We start from the raw sequence: 23,503 nt of genomic DNA, 5'->3' as shown, positions 1-23,503 counted from the left end.
CACATCCATTGGAATCTGATGACCATCTTGTCCTTTTACTCCTAAAAACTGAATTTCCTGGGCAGGTCCCTTGACTTGACTTTGCTTTATGGCAAAACCAGCCTTCAGGAGAATACGGATTATCTTCTCCCCTGTCTCAAAAACTTCCTCTGCTGTGTTGCCCCACACGATGATGTCATCAATGTACTGTAAGTGTTCTGGAGCCTCACCCTTTTCCGGTGCAGTCTGGATCAGTCCATGGTAAATAGTGGGGCTGTGTTTACCCTCCTGGGCCAGTCAGTTCCAGGTGTGCTGGACGCCCCTCCAGGTGAAAGCAAACTGTGGCCTGCCCTCTGCTGCTGCTAAAGGAATGGAGAAGAATACATGAGCAATGTCGATGGTGGCACCACTTTGCTGCCTTGGACTCCAGTTCCTACTGAAGTTCCAGTGTGTCCGGCACAGCGTCGCTCAGTTGAGGTGTGATGTCGTTCAGGCCACAATAATCTACATTCAGTCTCCACTCTCCATTGGACTAATGCACTGACCACATAGGACTATGAAAGGGTGAGTGAGTTTTGCTGAGCATTCCCTGGCTCTCCAGTTCACGAATCATCTCATGGATGGGGGTCACAGATTCCTGGTTGGTGTGGAGGTGTTGACAGTGCACTTTTGGGATAGCAATTGGTACCTGTTGTTCAGTCCCAAAGCAGAGGGTCCTCTGAGAGACCAGGCAAGGTATTCAGCTGTCTAATTGCCTCTTCTCCACAGCAGCTGTCCCCAAAGCCCAATGATGCCCTTTTGGGTCCTTGAAATACCCCTTCCTGAGGTAATTTATGCCAAGGATGCACAGGGCCTCTGGGCCAGTCACAATGGAGTGTGTTTGCCATTTGTTCCTGGTCAGGCTCATTTCAGCTTCCAGTACAGTCAGGTGTTGGGATCGCCCTATCACTCCAAAAATAGAGATGGATTCTGCCCCACATATCTTGATGGCATCAGGGTTCATTGGGCACCTGTGTCAACTGAAACCTTATACACTTGTGGGTCTGATGTGCCAGGCAATTAGATCCACACACTCCAGCAGGTCTGATTGTCCCTTTCCTCCACCTGGCTAGAGACAGGGCCCCTTTAGTCCTGGTCATAGTACTCGTTGCTCATTTGTAAGTGTGACCTGGAGGTCCCTTCAAGAGGATCAGAAGTAACATCAGTCCTCCTACTCTCAGGACTTGCCCTCTGGAAACTGGAGCTGCATTTATCCTTGAAGAATTTCCTGTGGTGGTTGTTCTTCCTCTCAACTCTTGTACCTGTGCTGCTGGGGCAGAGGTGGGTTTTCCATCCTGCTTCCTCATGTCCTCTCCATGGTGCAGGTAAAACCACAGGTTAGCTTGTGGTGTGTCCTCTCTCTCACAAGCAGGGGGGTGTTTGCTCCCAATAGCAGAGACTCTGGTCTGTACTGGTGGGGCATGGGACCTTTCCTCTTTACTTGCTTGAATCTTTTGAGCCTCTCTGCAGTCTTAGACAGTTTTTCCACAGCTGAGGCACAGGTCAGTAGGGAGGAAAAAAGATGATCTTCATATTGCCAGAGCTGGGTAGTCACCTGAAGCACTGTTCGTTCTCCTTCTTTCATTGACATCAATGCCAATGAGTTGGTGCATGACGATGGTGTTCTCCATACAAATTTCTGCCACATGGATTGTGTACACTGGACCTCATCTGGATCTACAGGGGACTCCTCATTATTTGAATCCCTGTAGATTACCTCCAGCATAGCCAATTCTCTCAGGTACTGGATACTTTTCTTCATGGCCTTCCACCTGCTTGGACACCCCATTAGATCATCCTTGAGAGAATACCTTTCCCTCATGCTTGACAGGAGTCGCCTCCAGAGGCAGAGTTTCTGTCCTCTTCCCAATCGCCTTGTCAGTGCCCATGCCCTGGGACAGGGATCGCAGTTGCTTGGCTTCACTACCATCTAGTTTCATATCATGGACTGTGATATCCCAGCATCAGAGCAGCCAGGTCACCAGGGGCTCTCCTGACTGGTGGCTGAAATCTTTTCACATATCTCACAGCTCACCCGGGGATGGGGATCGGGTGATTATCTCTGGCCCTGCCTCTTGCTCCTGTTCTGAGGACCCTGCTTCCTCTTCATCCCTCACTAAGAGAACTGATTTGGTCTTGGATTTCTTCTTCTGTATGGGGCGACTGCTACTGGCACAGGTTGTTCCCCTGGTTCAGCTGCAGTTTGAGTGGCCATGGTGCCTGTTGGTCTGGTTTCCTCCTCCTTCCCCTGAGGGTGCTGTCTAATATTGAACTGTGTCTGGTAAACACCAGCCAGGACCCAACATACTGCAATAAGTTGCCCCTCTCTGGAGTTGTCACAGCATTCTTGCAAATATTCTGTCACTTTAATAGGGTCCTGTAGTTGTTCAGGGGTGAACTTCCAAATCATTGGAGCTGATAATTTTCCCCAAAACTGGCCCATTTTCTCCCACCTTCCAGCTCATAACACTAGACTAACTGTCCTAACACTAGACATGGTGTTGATCATATTGATTCTAGACATGGTGTAGATTTTACTGAGGAGACGTAGCAACATAGCATGCTTTCCTTAACATCCGAAGGGAATTCAAAATTCTCAAAAGCTGTTATAACAAGCCTAAAGGAGAAAAAGGGGGTGAAAAGCTGAGGAAAATCATCCTTCCTTTGTCTTCCCACAGAATGGGAACAATTATTAATAGAATCACAGAATCAGCCGGGTTGGAAAGGACCTCCAAGATGATGAAGTCCAACCCTTGGTCCACTACCGCTGTGGTTACTAGACCATGGCACTAAGTGCCACATCCAGTCTCTAAGATCTTAAAAACCTTCAGGGATGGAGAATCCACCACTTCCCTGGGCAGCCCATTCTGATGCCTGATTACCCTCTCTGTAAAGAATTTCTTCCTAATATCCAACCTAAACCTCCCCTGCCAGAGCTTGAGACCATGCCCTCTTGTCTTACTGATAGCTGCCTGGGAGAAGAGACCAACCCCCACCTGGCTACAACCTCCTTTCAGATAGCTGTAGAGAGTGATGAGGTGTCCCCTTATAGACTCTCAGAGGTGCCGCCCAAGGTGGGGGTAGGAGAGCAACACTGAATACACATACTAAATGACCCTCATTGCCCTTGATATTATGATATCATAAACTGAAATCACAGAGTGCATCCACATAACAATCCCGATCTCTCTCCCTGCTCTGAAAAAAGAGCACTGTGATGGGCGCATAGTGCATATGCAGAAAACATACCCAGGGTTAGGTACCGCACCCACATGAACAGACCAAGCAACATTGTGACCAGTGGCTCTGGACCTAATACAACTAATGCTTAGATCAAGTTTTCTTCCCAATCTGCTCTGGTCAGATCTGACCCTTCATTAGGCACCAAATAAGGCTGTCATGGTTTAGGAATGGTATTCTCCAATTTAGTGTTCCCACTGAAACCACTCCAAACCATGCACTGCACCATCTCTCCTCCTCCCTCTTCCCCTCCCCTGTGGTGGGCTCGAGAGGAGAATTGGAGGCATAAAAGGTAAAGATCACGTGTTGAGATAAGAACAATTTACTGGAAACAGCAATGAGATAAGAAAACAAACAGTAACAGCAACAATACTAATGTCAGGGGGTACAAGAAAGAGGTGAACACACTATGCTGACCTGGAAGCAGCCCTTCCCCAGAAAAATGACGTGAGGTGGTATAGAATAAGCTCTGGGTCCTAGCCAATGCCCCATTTTTCTGCAAAAATTAACCCTGTCCTGGCCAGAACCAGGACAATTGTGGACAGAGATACTAACATTTTATACTGAAAATTTTAAAATTATGGAGAGGAAGCAAAACCTGCAAAATTTTAATATACCACATTTAATATCCACATGTGTATGTGCATATGTATGTATATATAGATATATGTGCTTATCTAAAATTCAGAGAAATTTAGTTACTAATTAGTCTGTTGATTATTGTTACTCTTCACTCTTCTGGTGTGATATGTTCAGATGTGAAAATCACTTTACATGACTTCTGTTCTTCAATAGCTCTAAGTTTCTTTAAAAAATGTGATTACGTGTGAATTTGTGCTTCTGTCTGCAGGAATTAAAAACAAAATTTTAAGCTACGACTGGAATAATACCTTAATTGAAATAATGGGGCAGGTTAAGGTTTTCTTTATCTACCCTGTGATAAAATTCCACACTAGGATTTAACCCTTCGATGCAGACTAACTAGCTTAAAACTAGCTGTTTTTTCTTCTTTACATGATTTCAGGAGTCTCATGTTGAGACTGGCTATAATTTTAGCATATTCAATACCGTGAAACAGCTGGGGAGCAGAAGCCATATATCGAGTTGTCATTTGTTTTTTCTTCTCGATTGTGTGTATGTGTGTGAGTATTTAACTGTTATCACAGATGTTAAGCAAGCATTTCAGACAGTGTTTAGGATGTATCTCAGTTGCTATTAATAAGGTTGCTGGATCTGGATAATGTTATAGAATTCTTTTCTTTCTCTCTCCCTTCCTTTTTTTTCTTGTAATGCTTAGTTGGTAAGTATGATGCTGGATTTCAGAGCTGTTGCTTCATTGCACATAACTAACTCATCACTCTCTTTAACCTGTAGCATGAGCAGCAATTGCATAATGAAATTCGAAATTCCGTTTTCTGTGCTCATCTGTTAATACCCTTCAATCTCTGCGGTTCGTGTCTCATGTCTCACACCTGTTATCTTTTATCTTTTCTCCTCCCCCTTCCTCACTTCTTTCCACTCCTCCTTCCTCATCACTTCTTCATTCTCAACAAAGAAAGAAATGCTGTGATATTTCTTCTCCTTCCAAAACCTCCACTAGAAAGCATTGGCCACATCAAGGTAAAGGGCAAAGGCTTGAAACGGAAGGTCTTTCACGCTAGCTGTGAATGGTATGCTGTGCAAAACAACAACGGTTATTTTCTATTCTCTAATTTCCACCATTTGAAATGCTTTAATTCCTTGTAAAAACAGAACAAGATAGAATTTCAGAAAATGCGAATGCATGTTTCCCTGCCTGCCTTTTTCTATAAGGCACAGTGAATCAGACATTATCATGCTTTTCCAGATTGTTTGGCAATGAAGTACCTAGTTCATGAACAGAATTACTGTCACCAGCTGGGGAACAAATAACAGCCCTTGCTTTCCCCTGTCACTCTGATGGTTTGTGTCAGTCTGAAGATAGAAAGTACCATGATGTCCCTCTGGAGCAGGCAGGTGAGGGACCAGGCAAGGACAGCCAGGTCACTAAATACCAGAGGTTTATGACGATGTTTTAAATGTACTCCTTGACTTCTTAGTGATGACCTCACTTGATTTTAGAGGAATCTTTCAAAATAAATCATGACCAGTTTTGAATTATTTTTGCACCCCTTTTAAAGAATTAGCAATAATAGCATGATGTGGAAGAAATAGCAGGGGATTTCAGGCTTACTGAAGTCAGCAGGGGTTTCCCCATCAACACCTGCAGGACTTTCTGTCTGTAATTTACACAGGTCAGAAGCCTTCAGTGGCAACTGAAGTAGTTGAGTTCAATCACATTGTCAGTCTCTATGAATGGCTAATTAAAATGCAGTTTAATTTTATGGATGGGAGTTCACAGTATTAATCTTCTATAACATGGAAAGGAGAATGTAATTTTGATTTCATGTTTTCTCCTTTTCCTTTTGTATCTATGGAAGATTTGGAGACAGGCTGTTTGTAAGGAAAAGCCTTGTCCCCTCGCAGTGAGGACTCAGGGCCCACTGGAGCATAGCTCTGGGCACTGGGCTAATGAATTACATACTGTTGTCTCAAATTCATCTTGTTCCTTTTACAAAGAAACATTAACGTATAGTGCCTCCAGTTAGTACGATCTGTTCAAGCTTCTGCCTTGTGGGCCCTGTAGGAATTTGCCTTTTGAAGCACCAACTAAAGTTGGGATGGGAGAAGATGTTTTGCTCTCCCAGTTGGTCCCAAATTCACTCCACCTTTTCAGCTGCATTCCTAGAGCTCCTTTCATGCACAATGAGCTGTTAACCTTCATGTTCTCATTAAAGACTGGATTCTTCTGGGTTGTGGTTTGAATAACGACTCCCCATCCCTGTGAGGGAACTGGAGGTGTTTGTTCTCCTGGTTAGCGGGAGAACATCTCCCACTTCAGTGCTGCCTCAATTGCTGAGAGCGAGGGGGTTCTGCAGTCCCATAGCTCAGAGGTTTCTGGCATCATCTTTTCTCTAGGGGTGGATTTGTGGCAGTTGCTAACTCCATGAGCAGTACCATCACCCACAGCTGGTAAAGGGCTAGGAGATGCTGTGGCAGTGACAGCAGCACTGAAATTCTTCCCTGCCCCTTGCTAAGAGATCCCACACTGTGAGTGCGGAAGGCAGCACTGACCCATCTGGTTCTTGCTGTCCTCTTCAGGCTTCTGCCCAGAGACTCAGCTGGGAGAAACTCCAGCAGCAGCAACAGCACAGGTGGATGGAACAGACTTAGTCTCTCCAATGTCTCCTCGGACTAGCAAGAGCCGCATGTCCATGAAATTGCGCCGCTCCTCTGGCTCAGCCAACAAATCCTAAGTGGCAAGATGCCTGAAGCTTTCTAGTGAACAGCAGTTGGCCACCCTTCCCGCAGCAACTCAACGCTGGGGTTTTATTCACCGCTCATACCTTTCACTCAAGGGTAATGTCTCTCATGTGTGTGCGCCTGTGCCCTGCATACTCCTTTTCTGTATGTTTGTTTTAAACAGTGACACTGGAATTTTACTTTGATATTTTAGCATTGGTTTTTTATCAAACTTCAGTCTGCCTGCTTTTTTTTTTTTTTTAATAGCAGTGCAGTTTGTCTTCTGCACCTTTTACCTTCATGGATGATTATGGTATCTTAACAGTAGTCATTTTTAACTCTGGTTGATCTTGAGTTACATATGGAATTGGAGACTGCAGCTGGATTACACTGTATTTATTGTGCCCCATTGCAATTTTCTCTGTAACAAAGACAGAAATATGTACAATTTGAAAATGAATGTACAATTTTAAATTGACGTTGCATATGTGAAGTCTTTGTCAGATATCACAATGTTAATGCACAGGATGTGTACAGATTATTTATGTTGAGAATAAAATAGTTCAATGGCCTTTCAAGCATTACAGAGTCCAAATGAAATAATTTCCTCATAGCATCAATTCTTTCTTCACAAAGCAATGTATCATTTCATAACTCTGCAGAAAACTATGCCAGAAAAAAAAAAATCACTGTGCTGAAATTCTATTTATGCTTGGCTTCCAAATATTTTTATAATGTTTGCTTTTCCAAGTGGTATCAATAGTAAGTGCTATCAAGTTTCATGGGTTTTAGCCTTTATCATTGGGATGCTCCATCTAGATGTATATTCTTTTTTTCTTACATTAAAAAAAATTTAAAAACAAACACTTTCCTAATAGAAATTCATTGCTGCGATGATGGGTACTAGGGAAGAAAAGGGAACATGCTCTGGGAGCCTGGCCTGAAATGCTGTTGATTTCAACCCTTTGAGCGCAGGTTAGTGCACGAATTCCACCCACCCAGAGGTACTTTCCTACAAAAGGTGAAATGCTCACATTTTGAGTCTAGTAAACAACAAAATGCTGTTAACAAAATGTAGCATGGCATCGGTACTAACTGCATGTGTAAATATATCATATGGGCAACAATAAAAAGAGAAATTATGTATTGTCATTCATGTAGTATCAACAAATTTGTAATGGTTGAAAAGAAGACATGCTATTTAATAATACAATAAAATTATTCTTACCACCTTTTGCATATTAGTCATTCACCTCACTGACTAGATTCTTACTCCAATTTATGGAAGAATTGTGTACTATGTACACATGGAGCAATTAAGTGCAATACACAGCTTAGTTTTCATTTGTATTAACAAGTATATGAGTTCTTAGGAGCTCTTTCCCAGTGCATCAAAAGAATGCCAGGCTGAAAACTTTTCCCCAAATCTAGTAAATACATTGCATGTAATATAAAGCACAGGATATTCTCTCCTGCAGGCTCGTTCAAGTGCTGATTTTAGGAGCAGTTAATAATCATCACATTTGTGTGGTCTGGCGCCCTTCATCTTTAACTGCACAAGTGGAGAAAGGAGAACGATGATTTTAAAAATCATGGTGACCTTCTCCGGGAGTGAACCCATTAAATGCATGAATAGGCATTTTTGCCATTGTTACCAACAAATGACAGAAAAATGCACAATTTAAAACATGTTTTATTTTTGTCAGAAGAGTGAGATGTGAGTTTAGCCTCCTCTGTCAGAGAGCAAATCTTGGCTATATTAGGTGATATTGTTTTAATTCACTTGTCCAGGTCCTGGAACTAAAATGACAAAAGTCCGTGAAGCGCATTTAAAATAAAGCATTTATCACTTGCTTGCAGCCTTTGGGCACGATACATCTGAATCTTTTTTTGTGTGAAGCAAAATGTAAAACGACAGAAATAATGGCTTTAGAGGATGCTAATCAAGAGATTGAAATATTTTACATGCTTTATTTCAGAGAGAGTGTTAGAACAAAGACTACAACTGGGATCAGTTTGGTTCTTCAGAAATCACCAGCTGACCTACTTTGCCCTGCTGAATTGAAAAAAGGTGTGAGCTACGTTTTAAATCTTTTATTGAATTGTTTTGCCCTTGTTTTTAGCCTCATCTTCTATAACATTTAGAAACAAGCACTCAAGTTGAAAAATTAAATAAGTAAATAAATAAATAAATAAATATGGCTGAAATGTCAGTAGCTGGTAAATTCAACAGCATTTCAAAGCATTTGGCCAGAGCACTGTCAAAGCCAGGGAATACACACCACAGGATGCTTTGCTAAAAGTAGGTGTTGTTAGGGAGAAGGAGGGTAGCCTGTCATCTGCACTTTAGCAACATGTCTAAAGACTGTTTCATGTCCTAATTTCAGCTGTTCACAAGACTTGGAGGAACTCACATCAAAAGCGCAGCTCACAGTGGAGAGGGGTCGGAGGCCTCCTGAGAAGGCCAGCTGCAGACAGGGTCCTTTCTGCCTGCCTACGATGCAGGGGCTGGCAGGGCCACACACTGCCCAGCCAGGTGACACTGAACTGCGCTCCTGGCTACTGTCTATGCTGCACTAACAAACCACTAACGGAGCAGGTTTTGGAATGGGCAACTGCCAGAGACGTGTTTTGCCTACTGCACAGTCGCTAGAGTACAGAGACACAGAGTAAGCAGGAGATGCATACATAGATCAACACCTTGTATTTCAATTAAGCAGACAGCACAATTAGTTTCCCATACGTTTTGCTAGCTATTATATGACTTGACATTGACTTAATATGAACATTTACTTTCTCAGCTATCTTAGTACAGAGTACAGCAAACAAAACACCTCACCATAACTTAAGTGTTGAAGCTCAGGGGCTAAGGCTATTAAAACAAGGTCACTAGATCAGACTCCTTTTCTCACGAAAAATAATTCCTCTCTTTAAATACCGTATATACAGCTGTACTTCTATCCGAGAGTCGCTACGGAAGATATACTAGCGGTGGGCCCGTACCCGGCGCCCGGGCATTGCTCGCGTCCCGGCAGATGCTGGCAGGACTCCTCGCCCGGGACCGTGCCCACAGCCGCCCCCCGTCCTCCAGCCGCCCCGACAGCTGGGGGTCTGCGCGGCCCTCCCTCCCGTGCGGGGCTCGGTGTGAGTGCTGCTGGCCGGTCCCGTGGAGCGGCGGCGGTGCCGCCCGTGGGCTGAGCCCGCTGCCGTGCCCGTGCGGGGCGCGCATCGCTACCCACCGGCCGGAGAGGCGGCGGGCGGGAGTCCGCGGGCGGCTCTCTCCGCCGTCATATCCGTGAGAGCCGCGACTTTCCATAGGAATTACAGCGTGGCCAGGACCCGCTCGGCTAGCCCGGGCTCTCGGAGCAGTCCCACCGAGGCGGCCGCGGGCCTAGCAGCCCGGCCGGACGGGCACCTGGAGCAGCAGGACCTGCCTGCTCTCCGGCGGGTGGCACTTGCTGGCGTGCCGCGCCAGCCCGGGCGCGCTGAAGAAGGTGGCGGGGCAGTGCTTGCAGGGGAAGCCCTGCCGCTCGCCGCCCGCCGCGCCGCCCTCGGGGACGCTGGCGGGCGGCGGCGGCGGCAGCAGCAGCTCCTCCCGCACGGCGTGCCACAGCCGATGCTTGTCCCTGATATCCGCCGAGGGGAACCGGGCGCCGCAGAGGTGGCAGGCGAAGGCGAGAGGGCCGCGCTCCGGGGGGCCGAAGGCGGCAGGCCGCGCTACCCCGTGGGTGCCCAGGTGCTTGCGGAGGTAAGCCTGCCGTCGGAACCGCTTCTGGCAGCAGGGGCAGGCGAACGCCTCCCCGCCGGGGCCGGGAGCGCCGCCGGGAGCCGGGCCGAGGCCGGGGCCGGGGGCGGCCGGGGCGCCGCCGGCGCTGTCCGCGCCGCCGCGGTGCTGACGGGCGGGCAGCGGGGGCTGTGGCGGGGGCGCGGCGGGGCCGCGGAGTCGCCGCTCGGGGCTGTTCTCCTTGCCCGGCGGGGCGGCGGCGGCGCCGTCGGCGCTGGGGCCGGGACGCGGCTTGTGCCAGCGGCGGTGAGATGCCAGGTTGGCGGGGCAACTGAAGATCTTGTGGCACTCGGGGCAGCGGTACTCGACGCGCACGATGCGGGAGCAGCGGTGCTGGGCCAGCGCCAGCGGGTCCGCGTACTGCTCCTTGCACAGCTGGCAGATGAACTCTCCCAGCGGCGTGCGCCCCGCCGGCGGTCCCGGCCGGCCCTCGGGCCCCTCCTCCTTGATGCGCAGCCCCAGCACGGGCGAGGTGGTCACCTCGTCGGCGAAGCTCAGCTTCCGCGTGGCCTTGCCCTTCTTGGCGGGCGCCTTGGCCCGCGACGGCCGCTTCAGCGCGGGCACCGGCGGCGGCGGGGCGGGCAGGGGTGTGCGCGGCTGCAGCAGCAGCTTCTCGGCGGGCGGGAAGGAGGCGGCAAGGGGGAAGGACTCGGCGGAGGCGGGGGAGCTGAGGCACCGCTCGAAAAGAGCCGCCCGCGGCCCCGCCACGCTGCACGGCCCCGTCGCCCCCCAAGCGGCCGGACCCTCCGGCGGGGTGACCCCGGGGCCGCTGCAGCCGCCGCCGGGGGGCCACGTCGCGGGGCAAGCGGCGGCGGCGCCCTCCTCCTCCTCGCCCTCCTCCTCCTCCTCCTCCGCCCCCTGTCTAGCGGTGGGGCTATCCCCGGCGGAGGGCGGGGGGGGCGGAGGCGGCGGCGGAGGGGCGGGCGGCGGGTCCCGGTCCGGGTCCGACTCCCGCGGGCGAGCCCGGTAGGAGCCACCGGGGCGCCGGCTGCGCTTGACGAGGAAGCCGCGCGGCATCGCGGGGCGGTCTAGGGCGGCAGGAGCGCAGCGCCACCGGCCCGCCCGGGCTTTATACCCCCGGCGCCCGCTCCCGCCCGGGCGTCATCCGCCCTCCGGCGGCCGCGGCCAATGAGGAGTTGGGGCCGGCGCTGCCGGGGCGGGCGCGCTCGGGCTGCGGGGACGGGCGGGGTGTCCCGGCGAGCGCACCCCACGGCGCCCTGCGCGACTGAGTGGGATGTGAGGCCGGGAACGGGTCAGAGACGGGAGAGACCCTGGGCTGGGTCACGGCAGCGGCCTCTCGGCCGAGCGGCCGGGCAGGGCTCAGCAGGAGCGCCTGTCGTGGGTGTTTGTACCGGAGTCTTCATCCGCCGCCGGGGCCGCACGGATCGCCCCGCACGCCTTTCCGCTGACGGGAGCCAGAGCTGGGAACCGGCTCCGTCCATCTGCACCGCCACATCGGGAGTTTTCCCTCAAGTAGCCAGAAAGCTCTGGTACTGCGGTGAGCTCCCAATGCAAGAGCAGGGCTGACACCTTCGCGTAAAATGCTAAATCACGGCTCTGCGTAGTGGTCGTGACTGTGGTCCCCTGGCCTCACCCGCGGGCAGCCTCCCGAGCCCAGGGGAGGCAAGACTGAGGTGTGATGCAAAAGCTCCGTAACCTCCCCCACCACGCCGCCCCGATGCAACTCGTGGGTGCTGAGAGCCTGCTGGCAGCTGGTGTGCCCCTGGAGCGAGGCAGGAGTTGTGTTTGCTAAACCACCAATCGCCTTTTTAGCAACGCTTCTGTTCCACCGCGCAATGAAGCGTACTGGCAGCGGCCCCACCGCGCGGTACCAGCATCTCCTATTTGACCGGTCATGAACTCGAGCCCGGGTTTGGAAGCACGACGGTGCTGTCCCGTCCGTAGACCTTCTGCCCGCAGTATACACGAGATGGCGTGCCATTGGAAATGAACGCGCGAAAGCTCTCTCCATCCCTGCTCAGGGACAGACATCCCTTGCCAGGGTAGGACGGTCGGACTCACCGTGCTGGGAGCATCCCCTAGCCGGAAGAAGTAAAGAGCACGAGGAGAAAGGGAGAAACAGCACTTCTGAATACAGGGGCTTTCCAGAAGTGGCAAGAAAGATTTGAAGCCTTCATGCAAGACCAGAACTCACCCCACCTGCTCAAAACACTCATCCACCTGTGTAAGTGCTCTGATTATATTTGTTTAGCAAAGTTTTAATCATGTTTTACATTACTGTCCCATTTTCCTCCATTTTCATGGTTGCAATGAATCTTAGATTAGATTATGAACTCCACAGGCTAGAGATCACCCTTTGTTAGTACAAACCTCTGTAATTGGGACCAATGAGCCACACTTTTGTGCAGTTAGGTCACTCCACTGACTGGCTGCATGATTTTTATCTAACAATTTTTGCCTTTGTAACTGGACTTCACAGCTACATTTTTCACTGAATAACTGAGTCTCTGGTTACAGATCCACTATTTTATGTGTTCCTCCAAGCGATATGTAAATAGTTCTTCCACTTGTAAACTATGTTCCTATTAAAGTTTCATTTGCTTTTGTCATGTTGCAAAAACAGTCGGGGGTAGGAATGTCCAGTTCTGAAATGTTCAGTTCAGCTTCCAATCCCAAGGGGTGAGGAACCCAACGATGCCTTTTCCTGCACAGGAGTAGCAGGAGACAGAGTACCAGCTGGAAAGCAGGCATATTAAGTGTTTGCTAGAACTCTCAACATTTTTCAAGTAAAATCTGTAGGCTGGACTTGCATTGGAGAGTTTATTTAGGCCCCATGTCATGGTCTGACATGGCCCAGACATCACAGGAAGGCTTGGGGGGGTAGCTTAGAGTCTCCCCTCCTGAAGTCACACATGTGGAATCACTGCTCCACCTCTCCATCCACTGCCCTTTCGGCTGTGTTTCTCAGCTCTTCCCTGTGATTAGGTGCCTGTCTGTGCCCCCTTCTTGTTCCACAGTGCCCTCCAGCACAGCCTTCTTTTAGCCTTCTCAGTTGGCCTCCAGTTTATGATCAGTTTTTAAGGTAGAACTGATCATCTGTAGAAACTGTAGAACCCATCATCCCATCCTTGGTCTTGTTGCAGCATGAGCCAGTGCCTGCAGATCTCTGACAAAAACACCAGCAAAATTGCACTGGGATCCAAATTGTTACAGCCACCTCGTGACTCGTTTCTCTCAATAAATATACTGGTTTTCTTAGGCTGTCCCTGCCCCAGTACAGACTCCCAGTCCTGACTCCCACTAGAAGGTTACAGATTATTTCTCCTCCCTCCCCACATTTACAAGAGAGTGTAACCCCGGCAACTGGCATTAACACCCAGCTCTTGCAGCTTCTAAGCTTTCCAAACTGTTACATGGGTTTATCTTCTTGCCTTCATCCTTTACTCCTTCCAAAAATTTTATAATTAGAAAATTCTGATGATTTATAGAGATAGTTAACAATTTTGTGCACACACACACACACACAAATCCTGTAGAAATTTGCTGGATTTTTTTTCCATTGAGTTATTCCATTCCATTAGTCCCATCATATAGCTGAGAGTGCAGCACCTCACCCTCCTGAATATTATACAACAGGGAAGCTTTCTTTAACGTTGAAGCTTTCCTAAGCAAGGAACTGAACAATGTTATTGCTCCTGACCTTACACTGTGTTCTCTACAGTCTGATAAAATCAGGTTGGCCTTGATTAAACATATTGGCCGCTTACACATGAGAGTCATCCTTAGATGACCTTAGATTAACCAAAGGGTTAACCCCACAGTAAATAGGAAATCAAATTTCTAGAGGAAAAATGCAGTAGCTGGTGGGAAACTGGCAGAGTGAAAAAAAGAGGAATGAGTTCTTCCTCTTACGTTCTTTGCTTCCTCAGTCCATCCCCTCATTTCTGTTCAGGGAATGGAAACAAGAGTAGTAGAGCAGTGCTCTGCCTCCCTGTTGATGCTGCCTTTTAGGGACATGATTTAATGGTGGACTTGGCAATGCTAGGTTTATGGTTGAATTCGATTATCCTAAAGTTTTTTCAACCTAAATGATTCTATGATTTTGTGATTCTGGAGGATGCTCCAACTGACTGCCCAGGCAGCTCCAGAGTATGGTACCAGCATCTCATCACCCAGGTCCCCTTCTACATTCCAGCCATCCAGGGACTGCCATCTCTGGCTGTGAGGTAGGGATACCATTCCTTTCAGCCCCAGCCGTGTCTCCATTAGCTTCAGGACACCTGGAAGCCTGTGCAGACACTGAAAAGGAAGTGTAACATGGTTCATGAATTGTCAAGCAAGTAGGCAGCTGCATTTATGTTTCTGAATAGTCTTGGGGCATAAACAGCAAAAGGAATGTATGACAGAAATTCCAGCTGGGAGGGAGAAGGTCTTGGGTGAGGTCTGGTTCTCAAAGAAAAACCTTCTGGGGGCTGAGGGGGCAGAAAGAAAAAGAGAAATGCCTTTTGCCATTTAGTAAAAGACAAAACAACCACAACTTTAAAAAATAAGAGTTAAAAAAAATAGAAAAAACTATAAGCAAAGGATTAAAGAACATTCCTCTCCTTCATGTTTCCCCTCCCCACCACAAAAAAAAAATAAATTGTTGTAGTTGAGTTTTTTATATTGCAGAATTTCAAATAAAGTTGACTTTTAAATCTTCCCCTGACATCTGGTTTGTAATTAATGGAGCAGTAAATAGGAGAGAGACAGAAGCCACCTCAGAAGCCTGTCCTTGATACATGACTCTCCAGCAATGTAGCTAGATGAGCGATACCACCCCCAGGCTCCAACACTTACACAAACAAAATCCAGGCTGGTTTTGGTGGCAACACAAGCCATTTCATCTTCCCCCAAAATGAGGCTGCCAGTTATCTTGCTGTGATTGGGGATTTGATGCTGGTGACAGATGTTGAAGAAAATATCTGCATTATGAGGATATGGATTGTCTAATATAACTGACTTTGCCAGTACCTTAATTGTGTTTTGCTTTACCTGAGGACAATCTGCTTCAAGGGGAAAATGCTGTTAACAGCTGCTGTGTCTTCTTCATTGCTCAAATATTAACAAAATGCTTTCCATAAGGGAAGGTAGAAAACACTGTTCTGTGAAGGTAGTTGGGCTAGAGGGATTTGAAGGGATTTGAAGACACTATGAAAATATTCAACCTTCTTCTTTGTTCACAAATGAAGTGATGCTGTGAGTTCACCATGCTGCTGTCACTAAGGTGATAATGGGAGGACAGTGATGCTGTGGCTTCAGTCCTTACTTCGTAAGTGAGCAGCTGCGTAAGGTCCAAATGAGTACTCTCGTGTTTTGGTTCTTCCCCACCTCCCTCTACATTAGCCCATCACAGGGACACTAGATCCTCTCCAGGGAGCAGCTTGACATTCCCAAACCTATACAAGTTACAGGAGAGTCTCAATGAGACCATTATAACTTTTGTTACTTCATTACAGATTTCAGCTGGATTTCAGCTTGTACCCCACGGGCTGAAGCCATTTGCCATGACAAATTTGCTTGCAATGGAGATATTTATTGATCTCACTATGTCATAATAGGAAGATTTGGCTTCCTTCAGCATGAGATACTCAGCAGTCTGTTCCCTACAAGCATCATTATATGTTGCAACTCACTGGAAAAAGATCTCCTTGTACAGAAGGTTGTGGTTATTAATTATGTGGATAGCAATAGTGGCTTTCAGAGAGGCCAAGGCCCAGCTGCAATTGGTGCAGATGTATGTGCTGGCAGGTGGACAGCTCTGTATGCGAAGAGAGTGACAACTGAAGAGACCAGAAGACAAGACAGCAGAAAGGTGAGAGAAATGAAGTTCCTGAGTGGTGCCTATGTTACATGCTGGGCTGGGAAGCCCCATGCCTGCCTCCAGTAGAGTTCAGGCAGGACAGAGAAACACATGGTTTGTGTGATTTCCCAAAAGGGCTCAATCTAGGAGGCTTTTGGAGAGCAGAGACCAGGCCCAGATGAATCACAACCACAAATACTCTAATTTGTTATGGTCACACTTCATCCTGCTCTTGTGCTGGCACTGGAGCATGTTCAGTTCTGCAGGGATGTGGTGCAGGGAGCTGAGCCCTCAGGAAAATATTTACCTTTCCTTCCTTTCTCCCCTCCAATAATTTTTTCATTCTCCTGTGCCAAGGCCACCTTAATCAATAAAATTCCTCTGACTCAGAGGTGCAACAGGCAACTCCCCGAGACTGTTGCCCAAGACTTTTCTCCCATCCATACTCCATGATACCCTGTCAATTTCTCCCTCCATTTTCTCCAGGTCCCATTGAATTCCCAGGTCCCTTTCCATCCAGAACTGCAGGTACTTCCTGCCAGAGTATGCTATTGCATCTCTGCTTGCCTATGCAAAGGAATGGCAGCAGTTATTGTGGAGTAAGGTGCAGGTATGCCCTGGCCACTGCAAAGCAGATGGCAGCGCAGGAGTCACCATTGCCAGCAACAGTTGCAAAGGGGGCAGATGGAGCATGGGAGATGGTGTTAAGGAAAACCAGTGGCAAGGAATGGGAGAAGACAAGCAAACCAACATAGAAAGATGGCTAGAAACAACTGGGCAGAGCAGCACCCTAAAGAAACAAGCAGGAAAATTGCATTACAAGGAAATAGAGCACATCTGATCTGGGTGCCTGCATCTCAGAAAAGCAACAAGGAGGGTGATAACTCCCAAAAGGAAATGGTGATTCATCTCTTTGCAGGGAATGTGATGGAGAAGTGCAAAGGCAAGGCAGCACTGGGCCAGAGACCTGCTGCTCTTTTCTGATAGTGCACCTCCAGCTTCTGAGCCCAGTCACCCTGTTCATCTCTAAATGAAACCTGGCAAACACCCATCATGCACAAAGCTTCAGGGGCAAGGCTGCAGCACTGGCTCTTAGCAGGTGTATCAGGCTGGAGACTCTGCCTGGTTTTAGTGGGCAAACACTCATGGGCAACCCTGGGGGGCAATGACAAAATGCTCTGCTGGCTGATGAGGTAGGAAAAGTAAAAATGCAGCAGTGCTTCAGGATGATCCATAGCCAAAGCTCCCCTTCAGCTGCACTCCCCCCTCCAGGAGCCAGCACCCACACAGAGAGCAAGGGCAGTGGTGGCTGGAAGGTGCCTCCAGCAGAACCCAAGGGGAAAAGCAGCACCAAGCCAAAATCATCAAGCATATATTTCATTGTTTTGAAGATATTTTTTCCTCTTAGGACTTAGCTCTGTTTACTCCAAAGTCAGGAGTTTACTCCAAAGTCAGGGGACTCAAAACTAGCATCAGGCTCCAAGTACTGCAAACATAAGTGATCCCTAGCAGTTGCAATACAGGATTCTCCATGTCCATCTGTTTTGCTTCTTTCATGACAGTCGATTAAAGTTTTGCTAACCTAACTATTAAAGTGCTTGAAGGCAAGGCCTAAATTTCACTTCACCTCCCAAGTTCATTGGCTCCATCCTCCTCCTCCTCCTCCGCTGCCAAATATGTTTTGCTATAAATTACTGGCACTGTTTCTGTTGATAGTCAACATAATCAAACATTTGTAAGCATGCTGTCTCTTCAATCTGTTCAGTTGATGCACTTTACCTGATCTTTCATTAAAGTAATCAAAACACTTGCTGTGCCACATCTAATGAATGTTGCATGTATGATTAAGTACTTTCATTCATATTGCAAGTTTGATTTAATGTAATCTGCCTTTCAGACAGCCATTAGCCTAGCTCCTGCATGAATTCGATTAATTGGCTGAATTCTTCCAGATGTCCATTAAGTATTACAGGAATTTCTATGTAAAAACAGCAGGGACCATCTAGCGGAGAAGCAAACAATGATACGTTATATTGCTGCCATGACTTACAAAAAGCTGGATTCATTTTCATTAATAAAACATCTGTACTGCTGCACAGCTATGCATCAAGATGCATTTATTTTATATGTTTATTTCTCTTATGACTATAAATAGACAGTTAAACAGAAGCACAGTATGTTCAGTTGGAAGACACACAAACAGAACTGTATCAGAAATTAAAATCGCAATAAAGAATATCAGAATTGAAACAAGGACTTGAAAAAAGTATTAGCTGTTGTAACAAACATGGCAGTGACTCCTATGGCTGTGTGGTGTTTCTTAGCACAAAGACATTTTTCTTAGACCTTGATGAATCTGAAAATCAGTTGGCTCCTTGGTTGAAATGTCCTGTGCCTGGTTTATGTTTATATGGTTTATTGTAGTTTTAAGGGGGAGGAAAGATGCAGTTTGGCATTTTTAACTGGTATGGGGTAAACAGAAAATTTGCCATTAAAATAAAGTTTTTCTTAATTCTCAGAATGAGAATTATTTGATTTCCACCCTCCCCCCAAAGTTGCACTTCAGAAAGGAATCACTTTTTCCTAAGAAATAAAGCCCCCAGAAGCCAGTTTGTGTTTCAGCGCCTACTGTACCCAGCCCATGCAGGAGGTGGTGGTGTTTTGGGGAATGGGGAGGATGGTGCCACAAGCAGAAGTAGCTCCCTTCAGTTTCTGCTCACCTTGCTAGATCAAAGAGCACCTTTCAAAGGATCATGTGAGATCTCAGGACCTCTCTGCCCCTTTTGTCTTCTCTCCACCTGCTTACCCTTTCATCCTCGGGAATGAGCCCATGGGGCAGACTGGAGAAGCCTGGCAGGTGTCTGACGCTGACCTTGCGGCCCTGAGCTCAGCACAGCTTCCTTTTCCTAAATTTGTGGCACATTTCCTCCAAGTCAGGGAGGTGCAGGGCTGTGACCACTCAAAATCATGGGGCTCTGCCGAGTCAGGAACTGAGGAAGGCAGAGGAGACGCAGCACTGCAGCAGTGTTGCAAGTCTCCCCAGTGATGCTCAGGCAAGTGGCTCCATCTCACTCAGGAAACAGCCAGACCACACTCTTCCCTCTCCTCCCTGTCTTGGTCTTTCCCAACTGCTGTACAGCCTTACAAATGTGTTTAGTCCTTGACTAAACTGTGCTGGGGAAATTATTGCTGCTTTCCAACACTGACTCCCCTGTCCAAATTAGCAGCAGCTAGTACAAGCCAGTTCATTTTCAAAGGCTGTTTAATAGATGATGGATTTACAGGAGACATCTGAAATAATATCATTCAGCAAAACTTGAGCTGTACAACAAAAGGGATTGAGATTTACTAAAGTGTAGCTTTTTTTTTCCATCAGAGTCACTGCACTGCTCAACAGCTTGCCTCTTTATGTACACATTTTCCTCTGCTTTCACATCTTTCTCTGTTTCTTGCTTTTGTTGCTGTGTTCTCTATTATCCTCCTATAGCAAAGGTAGCCATAGGAATCCTGTATTATTAGTATACTACGTTATCAATATTATCTGTATTCTGCTATGTAAAACACTCTAAGACAAATTTTCTACCACAGTTATGCTGTGAGACTCTGCTCCAGTACCCACATAACCTCATAGAGGCATGGCCCTGTTGTACCTAAATCATTACACTAACCCATTGCAAGTGTCTCCTGCCAATGACAGGGAGAAGCAAAATACAGCGAACTGATTGACTACCTTGATCTCTGTTACAAAGGAATTTTCTTAGCAGGGAGAGCAGTGGGTTGGCTGGAGAAGGGGAGCGAGTGGCAAGCAGGATGTGAGGCAGGTTTTCCCTGGCAAGTCGCAGCAGCCTCAGCAGCAGCATCATTTCACCCCTTTGAAACATCAGAAATCTGTCTCTCAATGCAACAAAAACAGTTTCTAGATTTCCGCAGAGAAGAAAATGGTGTAAATATCATCTATAGGTGACCAGTCTAAAAATGAAATGTAGCAAAGCAAAGAAAGCCTCTGCTAATTTCCAGTGCTGTGTGTTTTTCAAGACAAATGTGGAAAAGTCACATCTTCTTTTGAAGCCTGAGGGACGGAAAAATTAAATCAGAGGGCTTTGTTATTGATGTTTTTCTAATACAAATGTTTTGAAATCCCTGCCTTTCATATGTCTCTCACAAATAAGCAGAAATGTGTGATGAGTCATCTTCGCTTTTAATTCCTTTAATAGATTCTTACCTCACCCACTAACATCTAAACAATTCTCATTTCTGTAACAATCCCTTCCTCAGTGGTAAATATTGCTCTCAGACAACATCTTTTTTGGAGGTTCATTATGTTCATTCTGTGGCTAAGACTCATTATACTCAGTTATTTATTTAAAAGAACAAAATGACAGCAAATACCTGCATTTATCATGTCTCTCCTTACATGATATATTATATATTACATTAAATATATTTGATATATTTAACATATTATATTAAACATATTTCAGTGACGAGGCCCAGCATTCTCATAGTTTTGAAAAAAACATCAGACCTTCCTTCCTAGCCATCATTTCTCAAGAAAGGAATAGTGAAAGGCTATGGTAGTCTAACCTCGCTTGCTAAATGAGACTCCTCTGACACTAATGGGAGATTTGGCAAAGACAGGAAAATAATTTATGAAGTATTTGAATATTTTCAATTATAAAATAAAAAAACCTTTGAGAATTATTTGAGAAAGAAGCAAATGAAAATGCCACTATAAGGCATGGTGAAATGGTATATGTGGAACCAGTTCAAGAAGTAATTGGGATACCTAAGGGCATGTTTGAGTCTTTCTAAAGATTCAAAGTATCACCCATCTCACTGAAAAACTTTCCAAAAAAACTCACAAGTTTTACAAAGGAAAAAGTCCTCAGTCCTTTAAACTAACATTTCACTAACCCAAAATTCATCTAGTCTTCTGTTCATGTTATTCCTGTCTCCTAAACCAAACCCCCCTCTGAAGTCCTACAGTGACACCCACTTCTGTTCACACCAAACTACATATGGCCCTCACAAGAGAGGTGCTAACTGGACCAGAGTCATAGCAGAAGGTTTTCGAGATACCTATATAGATTATAATCAGCATAATTATAAAAATGGAGAGCAGTTTGGCCTCAGGGAGCTGTAAAATACATTTTTAACTAGGCCATTGATATAAAAGAGACAAGATGAAAAACAAGAGAGGAGGCAAAGGTTCAGCTGTGTGACCATTCTGGGAACTGACTGAAAAACAAGAACAAAGCTATTCAGAGCAGGTCATTAAAGAAAAAAATATCTTAAATGAGACTAAAAGATAGGAAATAGAAATATGACATGGTCGCTTACAAAGCAGAGGTCAAAAAGACAACAGTAATTAATGATAAAAAGATAAAGAACCAAGCACTTAATTTCAAAGAAATAGTCAGGGAAGGTGTAATGGTACTATGAGCAGGAAAAAGACTTTGCAGAAGTAAATGGAAATGAATAAGATCTCAATAGGGGAAAAATGGATAATTGAAACAGTAGAAGAACTGCAAATTGCTATAGAAATTCACCTGGAACATAAATCAGTTATTTAGGACCAAGGGTGAAATACAGTGTTGAATGGACCCATTTTTTTTCAAAGGGACATTAAGGCACACACTGCCAATTTTGCTCTGATATTTTTCCATTGCAGTTTTTGTGCATGGAAAATACAGGTGAAAATGTCTACCATGTTTGGAAGTTTAAAGACTACTTTCTGAAATGGAGAGCAATGGATTTTACTTCTGTTTCATCAAGAGATGCCTACTGGAACGAAAGAGGTGGGAAGCAAAAGCAAAGGAAAACAGAGAAAAGCAGATATTTTGAAATGGCTGAGCCAAACCTGTTAGCATCTTCCCTTGTTTTCTCTTTTGTTTTCTGAGCTTCAGCTCAGATAAGTAAAACTAAATAATCATAGAATCATAGAATGCTTTGGGTTGGAAGGGACCTTAAAGATCATCCAGTTCCAACACCCCTGCCATGGGCTGGGACACCTTCCACTAGACCAGGTTGATCAGAGTTTCATCAAACCTGGCCTTGAACACTTTCAGGGATGGGACATCCACAACTTCTCTGGGCAACCTGTTCCAGTGCTTCACCACCCTCACAGTAAAAAATTTATTCCTAATATCTAATTTAACCTATCCTCTTTCAGTTTGAATCCATTCCCCCTTGTCCTGTCCCTATATGCTCTTGTAAAAACTCCCTCTCCAGCTTTCTTGTATGTTCCCTTCAGATACTGGAAGGCCACAGTTAGGTCACCACAAAGATTTATTTTCTCCAGGCTGAACAATCCCAACTGTCTCAGCCTTTCCTCATAGGAGAGGTGCTCCATCGCTCTTATCATCTTGGTGGCCCTGCTCTGGACTTTCCCCAACAGCTCGATGTCCTTTTTGTACTGGGGACCCCAGAACTGGATGCAGTGCTCCAAGTCAGGTCTCACAAGAGCAGAGTAGACAGGCTGAATCACCTCCCTCAACCTGCTGCCCACACTGCTTTGGACACAGCCCAGTTTGGCTTTCTGGGCTGCAAGTACACATTGCCAGGTCATGTCCAGCCTCTCATCCACCAACACCCCCAAGCCTCCTCAGCAGGGTGCTCTCAATCCGTTCATCCTCCAGCCTGTGTTGATACCAGGGGTTGCCCGGACAAAGGTGCAGCACCTTATACTTGGTCTTGGTAAAGCTCATGAAATTCCCACAGATCCACTTCTTCAGCCTGTTTATGTCCCTCTGGATGGCATCCCATCCTTCATGTGTGTCAGTGGCACCACTCAGCTGGGTGTCATCTGCAAATTTGCTGAGGGTGCACTCGATCCCTTCATCTATGTCATTAAGGAAGATATTAAATAACACCAGTCCCGGTATGGACCATGAGGACACCACTTGTCACTGATGTCCATTGGGACTCCAAGTTGTTGAATGCAGAGTGCAAAACAGCAGTGGACAGCCTACATCGTACAGCCTCAGTTACTCTCTGAAGTTGTAACAAAAGGAGTTCATCTCGATGCGAAAAAATATTAAAAAGATGAGATGAAGATAAGACTTTCCCACAGCCAATGGTGCAGGAGATTGTCCCACCATTTCTACCTGAAAAAGATGAGGAAGAGGGAATAATCCATATTACAGAATTGTTTCAGTTTATTTCCCAGTTAAGCTCTTTTTTTTTCCCCCAAGAACTGTATGGGAAGACTCCTTTACAAAACCCCACAGTTGTGTTAAGTGGCATCTTAAGCAGGTCACATTTTTCAGAATAACCAAACCTAATCTTCTGCTCTCTTAGTTGAGTCTCCTGATGCTGGTAAGCAGATCCCTGGTATG

The 23,503-nt window shown here is 46.5% G+C and overlaps 2 protein-coding genes across 18 annotated transcripts in view; one reads left to right on the top strand and one right to left on the bottom strand.

The window, feature by feature from the left end:
* RALGAPA1 (Ral GTPase activating protein catalytic alpha subunit 1) overlaps window positions 1-7,814 on the top strand; it is a 151,575-nt gene extending 143,761 nt beyond the window's left edge. For 6 of the 17 annotated variants that reach the window (XM_027670920.1, XM_027670900.1, XM_027670816.1 and 3 more), the window contains 2 exons: window positions 4,814-4,928; window positions 6,439-7,814. In XM_027670920.1, coding sequence (XP_027526721.1) covers window positions 4,814-4,928; window positions 6,439-6,535 — 212 coding nt within the window. In that variant the 3' untranslated portion in view covers window positions 6,536-7,814. Of the gene's footprint in view, window positions 1-1,622; window positions 1,626-4,813; window positions 4,929-6,438 lie in introns of those variants that run through there. The other 11 variants (XM_027670914.1, XM_027670907.1, XM_027670881.1 and 8 more) reach the window with 7 other exon arrangements.
* Window positions 7,815-8,256: 442 nt separating this feature from the next.
* Window positions 8,257-11,380, bottom strand: INSM2 (INSM transcriptional repressor 2). Its single transcript, XM_027698414.1, has one exon. The coding sequence runs from the start codon at window positions 11,378-11,380 to the stop codon at window positions 9,971-9,973; it is 1,410 nt and encodes a 469-aa protein (XP_027554215.1). The 3' UTR covers window positions 8,257-9,970.
* Window positions 11,381-23,503: the final 12,123 nt, after the last annotated feature.

Source organism: Neopelma chrysocephalum, unplaced genomic scaffold (assembly GCF_003984885.1).
Source record: "Neopelma chrysocephalum unplaced genomic scaffold, ASM398488v2 Primary Assembly neopelma1_24, whole genome shotgun sequence".
NCBI lineage: Eukaryota > Metazoa > Chordata > Aves > Passeriformes > Pipridae > Neopelma > Neopelma chrysocephalum.
The sequence above is the reverse complement of the archived record's forward strand: the minus strand, read 5'-3'. Positions and strand labels throughout refer to the sequence as shown.